This window comes from Oncorhynchus gorbuscha, linkage group LG11 (assembly GCF_021184085.1).
Source record: "Oncorhynchus gorbuscha isolate QuinsamMale2020 ecotype Even-year linkage group LG11, OgorEven_v1.0, whole genome shotgun sequence".
Lineage (NCBI taxonomy): Eukaryota > Metazoa > Chordata > Actinopteri > Salmoniformes > Salmonidae > Oncorhynchus > Oncorhynchus gorbuscha.
The window spans coordinates 74,010,858-74,027,683 of NC_060183.1; the positions used below are offsets into that span (position 1 = coordinate 74,010,858).

At 46.5% G+C, this 16,826-nt stretch overlaps 1 protein-coding gene across 1 annotated transcript in view; it reads left to right on the plus strand.

Moving 5' to 3' along the window:
* crb2a (crumbs cell polarity complex component 2a) overlaps positions 1–16,826 on the plus strand; it is a 33,845-nt gene that overhangs the window by 7,524 nt on the left and 9,495 nt on the right. The window contains exons 2-4 of the mRNA XM_046290445.1: positions 10,068–10,763; positions 11,975–12,170; positions 16,496–16,635. Coding sequence (XP_046146401.1) covers positions 10,068–10,763; positions 11,975–12,170; positions 16,496–16,635 — 1,032 coding nt within the window. The remainder of the gene's footprint in view (positions 1–10,067; positions 10,764–11,974; positions 12,171–16,495; positions 16,636–16,826) is intronic.

The window sequence follows — 16,826 nt, forward strand, 5'->3', positions numbered from 1 at the left end:
AAAGGTAGGTGTAGGTAGATGAAAGGTAGGTGTAGGTAGAGGAGAGGTAGGTAGGTAGAGGAAAGGTAGGTGTAGGTAGAGGAAAGGTGGGTGTAGGTAGAGGAAAGGTGGGTGTAGGTAGATGAAAGGTGGGTGTAGGTAGAGGAGAGGTAGGTAGAGGAAAGGTGGGTGTAGGTAGAGGAAAGGTGGGTGTAGGTAGATGAAAGGTGGGTGTAGGTAGAGGAGAGGTAGGTAGAGGAAAGGTGGGTGTAGGTAGAGGAAAGGTGGGTGTAGGTAGAGGAGAGGTAGGTAGAGGAAAGGTGGGTGTAGGTAGAGGAGAGGTAGGTAGAGGAAAGGTGGGTGTAGGTAGAGGAAAGGTGGGTGTAGGTAGAGGAAAGGTGGGTGTAGGTAGAGGAAAGGTGGGTGTAGGTAGAGGAAAGGTGGGTGTAGGTAGAGGAAAGGTGGGTGTAGGTAGAGGAAAGGTGGGTGTAGGTAGAGGAAAGGTGGGTGTAGGTAGAGGAGAGGTAGGTAGGTAGAGGAAAGGTGGGTGTAGGTAGAGGAAAGGTGGGTGTAGGTAGAGGAAAGGTGGGTGTAGGTAGAGGAAAGGTGGGTCTAGGTAGAGGAAAGGTGGGTCTAGGTAGAGGAAAGGTAGGTGTAGGTAGATGAAAGGTAGGTGTAGGTAGAGGAGAGGTAGGTAGGTAGAGGAAAGGTAGGTGTAGGTAGAGGAAAGGTGGGTGTAGGTAGAGGAAAGGTGGGTGTAGGTAGATGAAAGGTGGGTGTAGGTAGAGGAGAGGTAGGTAGAGGAAAGGTGGGTGTAGGTAGAGGAAAGGTGGGTGTAGGTAGAGGAAAGGTGGGTGTAGGTAGATGAAAGGTGGGTGTAGGTAGAGGAGAGGTAGGTAGAGGAAAGGTGGGTGTAGGTAGAGGAAAGGTGGGTGTAGGTAGAGGAGAGGTAGGTAGAGGAAAGGTGGGTGTAGGTAGAGGAGAGGTAGGTAGAGGAAAGGTGGGTGTAGGTAGAGGAAAGGTGGGTGTAGGTAGAGGAAAGGTGGGTGTAGGTAGAGGAAAGGTAGGTGTAGGTAGAGGAGAGGTAGGTAGAGGAAAGGTGGGTGTAGGTAGAGGAAAGGTGGGTGTAGGTAGAGGAAAGGTGGGTGTAGGTAGATGAAAGGTGGGTGTAGGTAGAGGAGAGGTAGGTAGAGGAAAGGTGGGTGTAGGTAGAGGAGAGGTAGGTAGAGGAAAGGTGGGTGTAGGTAGATGAAAGGTGGGTGTAGGTAGAGGAGAGGTAGGTAGAGGAAAGGTGGGTGTAGGTAGAGGAGAGGTAGGTAGAGGAAAGGTGGGTGTAGGTAGAGGTGAGGTAGGTGTCATCACCACACACTCTGCTGACCCCCAAGTCCAGAGTGACTGGCATCCCACGCCCATGGCCAGGTTCCACAGACATAAAAGGCATAGCTGCGTTAGATAAGCACCAGTGAACAGGGAAGGTGGTGACATCACAAGAGTGAACTGTCTTAGCTATGACTTGCCCTCTTTTAGAGGTTGGAGTGGGAGAGAAGGGGTTGTGTGGGTTATCGAGTGTGTGTTTGGGAAGGGGATTTGAATGAGGAGGTGCTGTGTGTGTGTGTGTGTGTGTGTGTGTGTGTGTGTGTGTGTGTGTGTGTGTGTGTGTGTGTGTGTGTGTGTGTGTGTGTGTGTGTGTGTGTGTGTGTGTGTGTGTGTGTGTGTGTGTGTGTGTGTGTGTGTGTGTGTGTGAGCTAGAGAGTGCATGCTTGCTTGCGGTAGGGGGTTTTGGGCAAAAAAGCTGGATGGGAGAGAGAAATGTGTGTGTGAGAGGGAGATGGAGGGTGGTGTTGAGCAGAGAGGTTAGGACCCTGCAGTCCATCAGAGCTGCTGAGTGGAGAGTGGAGGCAGGTGTGGGAGACGGCTGTCAAGTCTGGCCGCCCCCAGAGGAGCCTCCCTTTTAGAGTGTGTGTGCAGAATCAGGTGCAGGTAAACATGAGTCTGTACCAGTAATCTATAGTGAGTCAGGCCAAATCATCTGTTGTGAGTCAGGCCCAGTCATCTGTAGTGAGTCATTGCCAGTCATCTATAGTGAGTCAGGACCAGTCATCTATAGTGAGTCATTGCCAGTCATCTATAGTGAGTCAGGACCAGTCATCTATAGTGAGTCAGTACCAGTCATCTAGTGATTCAGGCCCAGTCATCTATAGTGAGGCAAAACAAGTCATCTATAGTGAGTCAGGCCCAGTCATCTATAGTGTGCCAAAACAAGTCATCTATAGCGAGTCAGTGCCAGTCATCTATAGTGAGTCAGGACCAGTCATCTATAGTGAGTCAGTACCAGTCATCTATAGTGAGTCAGAATGTGAGTCAGGACCATCATCTATAGTGAGTCAGTACCAGTCATCTATAGTGAGTCAGTACCAGTCATCTACAGTGAGTCAGGATCAGTCATCTATAGTGAATCAGGGCCAGTCATCTATAGTAAGTCAGAATGTGAGTCAGGACCTGTCATCTATAGTGAGTCAGGACCAGTCATCTACAGTGAGTCAGGATCAGTCATCTACAGTGAGTCAGAACCAGTCATCTATAGTGAGTCAGGACAAGTCGTCTACAGTGAGTCAGGACCATCATCTATAGTAAGTCAGAACCAGTCATATATAGTGAGTCTGTACAGGCCATCTACAGTGAAGACCTGTCATCTATAGTGAGTCAGAACCAGTCATCTACAGTGAGTCAGAACCAGTCATCTATAGTGAGTCAGGACCAGTCGTCTATACTGAGTCAGGACCAGTCGTCTATAGTGAGTCAGGACCAGTCGTCTATAGTGAGTCAGGACCAGTCATCTGTAGTAAGTCAGGACCTGTCATCTATAGTAAGTCAGGACCTGTCATCTATAGTAAGTCAGGACCTGTCATCTATAGTGAGTCAGGCCCAGTCATCATGGACCAGTGGATTGTATTTTGGTAAGTTCGGTGAAAAGTCCAAATCCGGGGCTCAAATCACAGTCAACACTTTAGTATACTTTTGTGACTGTCTACCTGTATGTGTGTTTATGTACAGCGCAAGTATGACTGGTGTATGAGCGTGTGCGTTTTCAGGATATTTATTTGTCTACATGCTTACGTAGAGATAGAGAGTGTGTACATGCATAGTATTTGAAGTTGTGAGAATAAGTATATACCTGTGTACATGCATAGTACTTAAAGTTGTGAGAATACGTAACCTGTGTACATGCATAGAGCTTGAAGTTGTGAGTATACATACAGAATATATTTGTGTACATGCGCAAGTGTGGGTATATGCGGGCATTGTTATGTAATGTGTATGTAGAACATGTGTGTGTGAAGTGAGAAGTGAGAAGTGAGAACATGCAGAGAGCCTCTCAGTAATAATCTGCTCAGGTATCCTGCTATCAGGAGCTTAGAGGAGCATGGGGATTGGCCGAAATCAGTCGGAAGAGATTAAGACCAGAGAAACGCTCTCAAGGTCAGAAAGGCTATCTGACCTGCCTCTAAGGAGAGTTGAAGATGGTGGAGTGGAAAAAAGGGTCCAATTTTTAAAAGGGTGTATGTCAGGGTTGTCTACTTAGCCCGTTCTCATTTCTGGTGAATTTATTTCCACATTTCAGTCATTTATTTTATGTCCGGTACAGCTTCACTGCTCACTGGGAGGCTAAGCCCATTTCTGGTTCACTCCAGGCTAAATTGAAGGGGCTGACAATATTTCAATACGTACAATATTGATACTGATTCACAGAGCATACTATAAACAAATTACATGTTCCCACCCATGTAGAGGGCCATATTCTTACTTTAACATTAAATAACAGGTACATGAGATGTAAGATGTTAATATCATGTGCATTCGAAGAAAAGGTGCATGGGGCATGGATGCCCAGGGTAACATTCATCACCAATCTCAGGGTCTTCCTTCCTGGTTCTGGAGAGTCCTGATTGAACTGATCATTATGAACCAGGTGTTAAAGCACTGGGCTGGGAGGAAACAGAACAAATGGTGTGGCTCTCCCAGGTCCCGAAGAGAACAGTGTTCAATCTTATCACAATTCTCCATTATACAGCTGTAATTACCCAGTCAGTGTGACTATCATCATTATCGCAATTAGTGCTTTGAGCATAATGCATGAAAAATGTCTTAATTGTGTACTACAGAATCTTAATTGTTTTGGTTCCAAACATCTGAAATAAAAAAACGAATGACCTAAATTCCTTCTCATGAGCATAGAGAAATGTGATATTTTCTGTGCAACGAAGTCCAACTTCGGGACCTTTTCTTTTCTTTACCATGCTACTTTTCACCTCAACGGGAGACTACGGACTAAGTCTACAAGTTTTTATACTCCCCCTGCTCTCTAAAGGGATTTGCCATGCAGCTAAAACCCGCCAAAAGCCCCACTGTAATCCTCTGAGTTCCTACAAACACAGCAAGCTCCATGCACCTTTAAAACAGAAATGAGATGTGACAACCTGCCTTCTGGCGAGCCAGCAAAGTGTTCCTCCATGAGTGGGCCACAGCGTGAGGTGAGGGAAGAGTGAGGTTAAACAGCTTGGCTTTACCCTCCATCTTTCTTACCCCATTACCCTCCATCTTTCTTACCCCATCACTGCTACCACCCTATCCCAGCATCCCTCACCAACAGGAGAGTTGGAGGAGGAGGTCAGGGGAGGTCGCTGGCCCTCCCTAAGCCCCCTGCATAACTTTTAGGGCTGCCATGGCAACCCTACTCCGAGTTTTGGGGGGAGTCATGTGTTTGCCAGTCCCTTTCCCGGATTCAGGGTTGGGCACACACACATGCACGCACAATAAAGGAATTCCTGGCTGCTTTCCAGTATCCAAGGGTCGCCGGTGGCAGGTGTGTGAGTGTGTGTTAATGAGTGTGTGTGAATGAGTGTGTGTGAATGAGTGTGTGTGGCTGTTCGAGACAGTTGAATGAATGAAAAACACAATAGCCTGCAGAGACCCCAGGAAGCGCCCTGAGACTCTTTGAGTCTCGTTAGAACCTTTTAGACACTGTTCAGCATACTGCCTGCACACACTGAGCTTGCTTGCTATTGAGCGATCTTCTTTTGTAGATGTCTCTCTGCTTCAGATCAAGCCATAAGCTCTGGCTGTTGTGACAGATCGTTCAACTAGTTGACAAGCTGATCAAGGGATTTCTCTTGGCCTGAAAGTAACTCTCTGACTTTGATTAGATGACCTCACAATGGGAGACTTTATCATGGACTCCATCACATTGAGGTTCCATTGTCAAATGAGGTTTGTATTTCAGAAATCATACTATGGATAACCTGTTCCCCTATGTTATGGATTCCCATACTGCTAGGTTGGGGAACAGAAATTTCAATAATCACAGACAGAACTTCGGGAAAAGAACTTGCTCCAATCACAGACAAAAATTATTTCCAAAGTGATTACATCAGCACTCTGATGTTTTTGCAAACAGTCTCTAGCTGTGTTTACACAGTCAGCTCAGATCAGATCTTTGCCAATAATCGGGCAATTCATCAGAATTGGGCTGCCTGTGTAAGCGTATCCTTAGTTCTCAGTCCTTGCCAAACAATCTCTGTTAGTATCAGATTCACCCTAACCTAACATAGCAAGCATTTGTCTCTTTCTGGTCCTGTCGATGGAGGTTATTTTCTGCACTGTTCAACCAATCCAGTAAATGTGGAGGAGGAGTTAAGATGGCGTGTCACCTTGTTAACGTCCAAAAGTGGAATTTACGTCACAGGCTCTCTTTCCCCCGAAAACCGGATGCATCTGGTTGTTACCGAACCTGCTGAGGGTGGGGCCACCCTAACTGATACACAGGGTGCACCTAGATATACCTAGACTGATGGACATTTTGGCAAAGCCATCATGGTGACTTAGTTTCAGTAGGGTGAGTCTAAGGCATGGTGGTCATATTCCAAAGTGACTCTTTCCACTCCATGTGTTTCTGAATAGCTGCCTCTAATACCTTGTTTTCAATACAGTGAAAGAAATTGAATAACTGAATAACAACTGACGGACACTACCTAACTAACTGACTTTACTTGATTCCTGAAAAAAACTGGAAGAACTTATTTCCATTTCTCTTTTCTTTGGTCAATCACGAGTGTCGCCCTTGCGCTGTGGGTGTTCCCTGAGCGCCTAAGTTTGGCTCAGAGGGGTGTGATGAAGGGGTCAGTGGTCGTCGCAGACGGTCGCCGTTTTCACACACGTGGTCAGGGAGTTGATGTCACCTCCAAATGAGGGGCCCTGTGGTCGTGGCAGGGAACGGCGCCTGTGGTCATGGCAGGGAACAGGGCCTGTGGTCATGGCAGGGAACAGGGCCTGTGGTCATGGCAGGGAACAGGGCCTGTGGTCATGGCAGGGAACAGGGCCTGTGGTCATGGCAGGGAACAGGGCCTGTGGTCATGGCAGGGAACAGGGCCTGTGGTCATGGCAGGGAACAGGGCCTGTGGTCATGGCAGGGAACAGGGCCTGTGGTCATGGCAGGGAACAGGGCCTGTGGTCATGGCAGGGAACAGGGCCTGTGGTCGTGGCAGGGAACAGGGCCTGTGGTCGTGGCAGGGAACAGGGCCTGTGGTCATGGCAGGGAACAGGGCCTGTGGTCGTGGCAGGGAACAGGGCCTGTGGTCATGGCAGGGAACAGGGCCTGTGGTCATGGCAGGGAACAGGGCCTGTGGTCATGGCAGGGAACAGGGCCTGTATTCATAAAGTATCCCAGAGTAGGAGTGCTGATCAGGTCCTCCCTGTCCCATATGATCGAAAAGATGGGCAAAACTGATCCTAGATCCTACACTAAGATGCCCAGGGCTCTCTCTGTGTCTGATGCTGTCCGTCAATCTGTACCGGTGACAGTGACAGGTCCAGGGGTGTTAAGAGCTTATGTCCAAGGCCATCTGTCAGACACAGCTATAAGACGACCGACGGTGGAAAGCGTTTCCAACCGTGCTCCTAGCCAACCGTGCTCCTAGCCAACCGTGCTCCTAGCCAACCGTGCTCATAGCCAACCATGCTCCTAGCCAAACGTTGTCGGATTGGTCTACCTATGACCCTACATGTCTCTGTCCCAAAGGAAAACCTGGCCAACATCACTAATGCTGTGTGTGAGAGATGAGGTCAATCTCTTGGACCATGCGCCACACCAACAGTGTCTGCAACATTCTTCCCTCCCTCCCTAACCATCCCTCCCTCCCTCCCTCCCTAACCCCATCCCTCCCTCCCTAACCCCATCCCTCCCTCCCTCCCTCCCTAACCCCATCCCTCCTTCTCTCTCTCCCTCCCTCCCTAACCATCCCTCCCTCCCTAACCATCCCTCCCTCCCTAACCCCATCCCTCCCTCCCTCCCTCCCTAACCCCATCCCTCCTTCTCTCTCTCCCTCCCTCCCTCCCCATCCCTCCCCCTCCCTCCCTCCCTAACCCCATCCCTCCCTCCCTCCCTAACCCCTCCCTCCCTCCCTAACCCCTCCCTCCCTCCCTACCCCATCCATCCCTCCCTCCCTAACTCCATCCATCCATCCCTCCCTCCCTCCCTAACCCCATCCCTCCTTCTCTCCCTCCCTCCCTAACCCCATCCCTCCCTCCCTCCCTCCCTAACCATCCCTCCCTCCCTCCCTCCCTAACCATCCCTCCCTCCCCCTCCCCTAACCCCATCCCTCCTTCTCTCCCTAACCCCATCCCTCCCTAACCCCATCCCTCCTTCTCTCCCTAACCCCATCCCTCCTTCCCTCCCTCCCTAACCCCATCCCTCCCTCCCTCCCTCTGTCTACTCCCTTCATCGTTAATATCTTCCGCTCCAATGAGAATTTCGGAACAGAACACTGATCAAAGTGTGGGGGATGGATGTGAGGGTGGATTTGGGATGGTGGGGTGGACGGTGGTGGTGGGGGGGAGGTCGTTTGGGATGGTGGGGTGGACGTTAGAGGTGGGGGATGGGGGTCTGTTCAATCTGTGGAATGTGGACTGATTCCACACTGGGCTCACACAATTGGCCGGTGCAGGGAGATAGCGGATGGACAGAAAATCCCCCCTCCTCCTCCCAAAAGCGTCCTGCTCTATTCAGTTCACAGGAGGTTGGTGGCACCTTAATTAGGGAGGACGGGTAGTTGTAATGGCTGGAGCGGAATTAGTGGAATGTTATCAAATACATCTAACACCAGCCATTATTATGTTCCATCTTCCCCTCAGCAGCCTCCTGTGGTTCAGCTCCATGTACCTACAGAGGGCACAGGGTCTGGCTAGAGAGGGCTCGAGCACAATACATTCAGTGTTGCAGATTTTTTTTTTTTTACCCCATTTTCTATGAAAAACATAAGCGACTCTAACTTTATGACAGTCAAGTTACTCACTGCCATAGTTGAGTTTTGATAGTGATTGTGATCATAAAATATATTTCAACTGTTTGTATCCATGTGGTAATTACATGATCTGTGAAAAAACATCAACGGTCAATGACATGTGCTTCGTAACAAACTGCATGTGTAAATTAACATAATTTACTTTGTAGTAAACATGGATTAGAATCAATTGAGTCAGAGCTCCCTGACACACTTCCTGAGAGGAAATGTGAGCGCTGATGTGTTAAATGAGAGAGAGGTACTATGGGATCAGGTTGTGCCAAGCTAACGACCTGGAGAAGTTAACCTAGCGTGCTAACTCGTAGTTATCCACCCCATAAACCTCACCTGTCGAGTGGACACTTGATAGTCTGCAGACCATGCATCTGATCTGCATCTTATCTGCTCTACCTTCAAGGGTTCGTGGCTGGAATTCCGTCAAGACACTTCTTCGCTCCCTGGATTCCCCTGTATGCCTTTAGCCCAGTGCATTGGTCTCTCCTAAAAGGTTCCCCGGGAAACTTTTGTTTTAGCTTTACCATAGCAATTACTAAACAAACAAGGTAAATGTTAGCTAGATGGCACTCTCTCTTTTTTTCCTTGCTCAGTTGAGAGTCCTCTGGATTCTAGGCCTACAAGCTACGAGGGAAAATATTTTCAGACTTTGTTGTGGTGATCTAGGGGTGGTCATCATTCCGTTTGGGAGTGACAGGAAAGATTAGGACGTGAGACACCCCAGATGCCCATTGTTAACAATCTGTCAATGAGCACTAAACTAGCTACGCAAAACAAAGCCAACAGAAAAATACTTTGTAGTGTGTGGAGCGTTTCTTAACTTTAGTTTAGCACTGGGCGTCTACTGCGAAAGAGGCCATGAACTCTACAGTTGCTCCAGGACTCTCTCCTACACGATTTGTCCTTTCGAATTAAGGGAGGAGAAGATGAAAGGAAATGTCAGGGTGAATACACATATCAGGATTAGCACAGAGGGACCTACTAACTTTGGCCACGGTTCACTAAGTTAGCACTGCTATTTGTCCACCATCTAACCAGGTGGCTAAACGTTAGAGACACTCAAATGATAAATAGTAATACATTATAAGTGTTTATGAGATGTTGTTGACAAAATGATTGGACGTCAGTTTTGTGGTTTTAAATGATGTAATGTGCTTCTTGATAAAGTACAAACATCTATCAGAGGAACCTTTTGCATCACTAAGTTTGATTGTGCTCGTTTTCATTGCAGCACGGAGGTGAGACGTTTTACAGCTGCTGAACAGCCCCAAAGAAACACAACTAAAATACCTCCAACTATGAACTTCTAGCAGAGTAGTGCAGTAGACTATCGATGTTTACAACCTCATAACATTTTTTGCCAATGTTTTTGTGTCAGAACCAATAGCCTACAAATCTGGACCAAAGCTGGTTGTGAATCGGCTTAGAGTGGCACTCAACAAAACAACATTGTGCAAGCACCTGGCTCACACGGTGTAGATATCTGGGAGACATTCAGAGATGTACCGGCGTCACCCACATAGGATGTTGTTATAGAAATATGGCATAAGTCCATTAACATCATACTAAATAACAACCCACTTTTCCCTCCAAAAATGTAAAGGACTCTTGTGTGAACACACCAAATGTGATGTGAAAAATAGACAAAGTTGTGATGACTTGTCAGGACATCTTGACTGTATTCGGGTAAACTGTCCATTTTGCACAACAATAAGCCTCTCCTTTTCTTCTCCTCAGGTATATTCTGCACGGCGACCAGTGACAAGTGTTTGTCCGGGCCCTGCCAGAATGGCGCCACCTGCGTGGACACCATGGATGACTATGCGTGCCTCTGCCCCCCTCGCAACGAGGTCCGCTACATGGGCAAAGACTGCGACGAACTCTACAACGCCTGCTCCTTTGCCCCCTGCTCAGACTGCACCAGCACCCCTGGCACGTCCGAGTACCACTGTGTCTGTCCCGAAGGATTTACTGGGGACAACTGCACTGAGGAAGTGGACGAGTGCCATAGCAACCCTTGCTCTTTTCCCCACACAGAGTGCATCGACCAGGTCAACAGGTACTTCTGCCGATGTCCACCTGGCTACGGAGGAGAGGACTGTGAAGAGCGGGTGCCCGACTGCATCGACGAGCCGTGTCTGAACAATGGGACTTGTATACTGTTACAGGAGGGGTTTGAGTGTCACTGTGCACGGGGGTTTGACGGGGAGCATTGTGAAGAGGATGTGGATGAGTGTGCGTCCCATCCTTGCCAGAACGGCGCTATCTGCATGGACGGCGTGGCCGAGTTTCACTGTTTCTGTGTGCCAGGCTTCCAGGGCTATAATTGCGAGATCGACATCAATGAGTGCGCCTCGCGGCCCTGCGAGAATAATGGGACCTGTATCAACGAGAAGGACCGGTATAAATGCCAGTGCCTCGTAGGGTTTACAGGTAAGTTGTTCTGCCTTTTCAACACTCACTCCTCTGCCCACAGGAGTGTTGTGTTTGTACTCAGTCAGTCTCGAATTAAGTATAATTTTCCAACCATTTCCGTAACCCTGTATCAGCCACAACTCACTGTCTCTCACCTAACATTTCCTCCAGTGTGAGGGATATCTGATGCTCTGATGCTCTGCTTTTGAATGTTTCTGGACATAATGTATCTGCCAGATTTAGGAATCTCATATTAGTACTTCATTCACCATGCCAGAATGTTTTCACATTAAAGCTGACATCATCACTAACAACAGGATGATTTCCTATTAACCAACGAGGGTGTGCATTCGTGCCACAAAGAACAGTACAAATTGTGCAGACCCAATAATGAGGCTTGGCAGAGATGAATAATTATGCTAATCTTGTCTTGTTGTTGTCATCTTACTAACTGCACCTTTAAGTGTACATTTGGTTCTTGATAAACAGAGAATTTTAAGCGTTTTAAGTACAGAGAGTAAGACGTTGGATTCAGATCTCTAGTCTTATCTTCAGCTTGGCCCCTGTGGATATTGGCCCCTGTGGATATTGGCCCCTGTGGATATTGGCCCCTGTGGATATTGGCCCCTGTGGATATTGGCCCCTGTGGATATTGGCCCCTGTGGATATTGGCCCCTGTGGATAGGTCTCCTGTTGAGTGAGAGAAAACACTCCACAACTTGTACACTTTCATACACTCCTTTCTTTTCTCAGCAGGTCTGGTCTGTGTCTCAGGGCTTCATGCTTATCTCTAATGGGGTGGGAAGAGTCAGCACTAATGCATTCCTTTGTCAGCATATCAGTGACGAGGGAGATTTTCAAGGAAAGGGTTGAGACGGGCAACTGAGGCATTTTTACATTATCACTTGAGCTATCTAGAGGCATCAACAAGCAGATTCCATGCTACTGACTATTTATAGCTAGAGAAGCAAACACCAGAGTACAAATATGATTATCTTGCATTTACAATTTACAATTGATTTAGCTTGTGTTTCTTTCAGTATTGTCATAAGAGCAGAGAGGATCTACGGACAAGTTGACTTGATGTAGATGAGATGCAATGGTGCAGTCTGTGGAAGATATGTCCCCCTCCTAGTACATGATGTACAGTTCCTCACTGACTCACACTCGGAGATGGTTTGTTTCTCATTCATCACATTCTCAGATGATTTTTCCTCTACCTCTCACAGGAGTGAATTGTGAGGTGGAGATAGATGAGTGTGAGTCCAACCCGTGCCGCAACGGAGCCACCTGCCATGACCTCCTTGGTCTGTACTCCTGTGAGTGTCTGCCTGGGTTCGAGGGCACAGACTGCGAAGTGGACATTGACGAGTGTGCCAGCGATCCCTGCCTAAATGGGGCTATCTGTCAGGACAAGGTGGACAGGTAACTGCCCAAGGCTTTTAGGATTGCCCCACCAGACAGACACAAATCCTGTCCTTCAATTACTTTGGGGCCTGACTGCCGTTTTGGTGAGCTTAAGCCCCTCACATTGAGACAGGACATTATTTGTATTTATTAAGGATCCCCATTAGTTCCTGCCAAGGCAGCAGCTACTCTTCCTGGGGTTTATTATGTATCCCCATTAGTTCCTGCCAAGGCAGCAGCTACTCTTCCTGGGGTTTATTAAGGATCCCCATTAGTTCCTGCCAAGGCAGCAGCTACTCTTCCTGGGGTTTATTATGTATCCCCATTAGTTCCTGCCAAGGCAGCAGATACTCTTCCTGGGGTTTATTATGGATCCCCATTAGTTCCTGCCAAGGCAGCAGCTATTCTTCCTGGGGTCCATCAACATTAAGGCAGTTATATACAAGTTAGAATATTACATGACATCACATTCCATAACACTTTTCACAACACATTAAGGCCACAACTCTACTACCACATATTATCTACAATACAAAATCCATGTGTACATGTGTGTAGTGTGTGTCTTACCATGTGTATGTGTGTGTGTAGAGTGTGTCTTACCATGTGTATGTTTGTGTGTAGTGTGTCTTATCATGTGTATGTGTGTGTAGTGTGTCTTACCGTTTGTGTGTGTCTTACCATGTGTATGTTTGTGTGTAGAGTGTGTCTTACCATGTGTATGTTTGTGTGTTGAGTGTGTCTTACCATGTGTATGTTTGTGTGTAGTGTGTCTTACCATGTGTATGTGTGTGTAGTGTCTTACCATGTGTATGTGTGTGTAGAGTGTCTTACCATGTGTATGTGTGTGTAGAGTGTGTCTTACCATGTGTATGTGTGTGTAGTGTGTCTTACCGTGTGTGTGTGTATTGTGTCTTACCGTGTATGTGTGTGTAGAGTGTGTCTTACCATGTGTATGTTTGTGTGTAGTGTGTCTTACCATGTGTATGTGTGTGTAGTGTGTCTTACCATGTGTATGTTTGTGTGTAGAGTGTGTCTTACCATGTGTATGTGTGTGTGTAGAGTGTGTCTTACCATGTGTATGTGTGTGTGTAGTGTGTCTTACCATGTGTATGTGTGTGTAGAGTGTCTTACCATGTGTATGTGTGTGTAGAGTGTGTCTTACCATGTGTATGTGTGTGTAGAGTGTCTTACCATGTGTATGTGTGTGTAGAGTGTCTTACCATGTGTATGTGTGTAGAGTGTCTTACCATGTGTATGTGTGTGTAGTGTGTCTTACCATGTGTATGTGTGTGTAGAGTGTGTCTTACCATGTGTATGTGTGTGTGTAGAGTGTGTCTTACCATGTGTATGTTTGTGTGTAGAGTGTGTCTTACGATGTGTATGTTTGTGTGTAGTGTGTCTTACCATGTGTATGTGTGTGTAGAGTGTGTCTTACCATGTGTATGTGTGTGTAGTGTGTCTTACCATGTGTATGTGTATGTGTGTGTAGAGTGTGTCTTACCATGTGTATGTGTGTAGAGTGTGTCTTACCATGTGTATGTGTGTAGAGTGTGTCATACCATGTGTATGTTTGTGTGTAGAGTGTGTCTTACCATGTGTATGTTTGTGTGTAGTGTGTCTTACCATGTGTATGTGTGTAGAGTGTGTCTTACCATGTGTATGTGTGTGTAGTGTGTCTTACCATGTGTATGTGTGTGTATTGTGTCTTACCATGTGTATGTGTGTGTAGAGTGTGTCTTACCATGTGTATGTGTGTGTAGAGTGTGTCTTTGTATGTGTGTGTGGAGAGTGTCTTACCATGTGTATGTGTGTGTAGTGTGTCTTACCATGTGTATGTGTGTAGAGTGTCTTACCGTGTGTATTACCATGTGTATGTTTGTGTGTAGAGTGTGTCTTACCATGTGTATGTTTGTGTGTAGTGTGTCTTACCATGTGTATGTTTGTGTGTAGTGTGTGTCTTACCATGTGTATTTTTGTGTGTAGTGTGTCTTACCATGTGTGTGTGTAGAGTGTGTCTTACCATGTGTATGTGTGTGTAGTGTGTCGTACCATGTGTATGTGTGTGTAGAGTGTGTCTTTGTATGTGTGTGTGGAGAGTGTCTTACCATGTGTATGTGTGTGTAGTGTGTCTTACCATGTGTATGTGTGTGTAGAGTGTGTCTTACCATGTGTATGTGTGTAGAGTGTCTTACCGTGTGTATTACCATGTGTATGTTTGTGTGTAGAGTGTGTCTTACCATGTGTATGTTTGTGTGTAGTGTGTCTTACCATGTGTATGTTTGTGTGTAGTGTGTGTCTTACCATGTGTATGTTTGTGTGTAGTGTGTCTTATCATGTGTGTGTGTATTGTGTCTTACCATGTGTATGTGTGTGTAGAGTGTGTCTCTTTTTCTATGTGTGTGTGGAGAGTGTCTTACCATGTGTATGTGTGTGTAGTGTGTCTTACCATGTGTATGTGTGTGTAGTTTGTCTTACCATGTGTATGTGTGTGTAGAGTGTGTCTTACCATGTGTATGTGTGTGTAGAGTGTGTCTTACCATGTGTATGTGTGTGTAGAGTGTCTTATCATGTGTGTGTGTGTGTAGAGTGTGTCTTACCATGTGTTTCTGTGTAGAGTGTGTCTTACCATGTGTATGTGTGTGTAGAGTGTGTCTTACCATGTGTATGTGTGTGTAGAGTGTCTTATCATGTGTGTGTGTGTGTGTGTAGAGTGTGTCTTACCATGTGTATATGTGTAGAGTGTGTCTTACCATTTGTATGTGTGTGTAGAGTGTGTCTTACCGTGTTTGTGTGTAGAGTGTGTCTTACCGTGTGTGTGTGTGTAGAGTGTGTCTTACCATGTGTATGTGTGTGTAGAGTGTCTTATCATGTGTGTGTGTGTGTAGAGTGTCTTATCATGTGTGTGTGTGTGTAGAGTGTCTTATCATGTGTGTGTGTGTGTGTAGAGTGTCTTATCATGTGTGTGTGTGTGTGTAGAGTGTGTCTTAGCATGTGTATGTGTGTGTAGAGTGTGTCTTACCATGTGTATGTGTGTGTAGAGTGTGTCTTACCATGTGTATGTGTGTGTAGAGTGTGTCTTACCATGTGTGTGTGTGTAGAGTGTGTCTTACCATGTGTGTGTGTGTGTAGAGTGTGTCTTACCATGTGTATGTGTGTGTAGAGTGTCTTATCATGTGTGTGTGTGTGTGTAGAGTGTCTTATCATGTGTATGTGTGTGTAGAGTGTCTTATCATGTGTGTGTGTGTGTAGAGTGTCTTATCATGTGTGTGTGTGTGTAGAGTGTCTTATCATGTGTGTGTGTGTGTGTAGAGTGTGTCTTACCATGTGTATGTGTGTGTAGAGTGTCTTATCATGTGTGTGTGTGTGTGTGTGTGTCTTATCATGTGTGTGTGTGTGTAGAGTGTCTTATCATGTGTGTGTGTGTGTGTGTAGAGTGTGTCTTACCATGTGTATGTGTGAGTAGAGTGCGTCTTACCATGTGTATGTGTGTGTAGAGTGTGTCTTACCATGTGTATGTGTGTGTAGAGTGTGTCTTACCATGTGTATGTGTGTGTAGAGTGTGTCTTACCATGTGTGTGTGTGTGTAGAGTGTGTCTTACCATGTGTGTGTGTGTGTGTGTAGAGTGTGTCTTACCATGTGTATGTGTGTGTAGAGTGTGTCTTACCATGTGTATGTGTGTGTAGAGTGTGTCTTACCATGTGTGTGTGTGTTTTGTAGAGTCTCTTACCATGTGTATGTGTGTGTAGAGTGTGTCTTCCCATGTGTATGTGTGTGTAGAGTGTGTCTTCCCATGTGTATGTGTGTGTAGTCTCTTACCATGTGTATGTGTGTGTAGTCTCTTACCATGTGTATGTGTGTGTAGAGTGTGTCTTACCATGTGTATGTGTGTGTAGAGTGTGTCTTACCATGTGTATGTGTGTGTAGTCTCTTACCATGTGTATGTGTGTGTAGTCTCTTACCATGTGTATGTGTGTGTAGAGTGTGTCTTACCATGTGTATGTGTGTGTAGAGTGTGTCTTACCATGTGTATGTGTGTGTAGAGTGTGTCTTACCATGTGTATGTGTGTGTAGAGTGTGTCTTACCATGAGTATGTGTGTGTAGAGTGTATCTTACCATGTGTATGTGTGTGTAGAGTGTGTCTTACCATGTGTATGTGTGTGTAGAGTGTGTCTTACCATGTGTATGTGTGTGTAGAGTGTGTCTTACCATGTGTATGTGTGTGAGCTTTATCTCAATCATCCATCTGTTACATTTTTTGCATTAATCTGTATTTGGCCTATTTGCTTTGTTGAATGTCAATGTAGCGATTGCAACTGACCCAGACTTCCTTTCCTACAGCTATGAGTGTGACTGTGAGGACACGGGCTTCCTGGGTGACCACTGTGAGGAGGACATCCCTGAGTGTGCGTCTGACCCGTGTCAGCACGGCGCCACCTGCCTGGAGGGAGTCAAAGAGTATACCTGTCTCTGCTGGCCTGGTATGTGCACCTTACCATTGCCCACCACATTTGCAGAAATGTTGTCAAACAGGGTTAAAAAGACAAACACTAAACTGATATGGTGCTGCAGTTGTCCATGTCTGGAGTAGGTACAGTTGTTCATGTCTGGAGTAGGTACAGTTGTCCATGTCTGGAGTAGGTACAGTTGTTCATGTCTGGAGTAGGTGCAG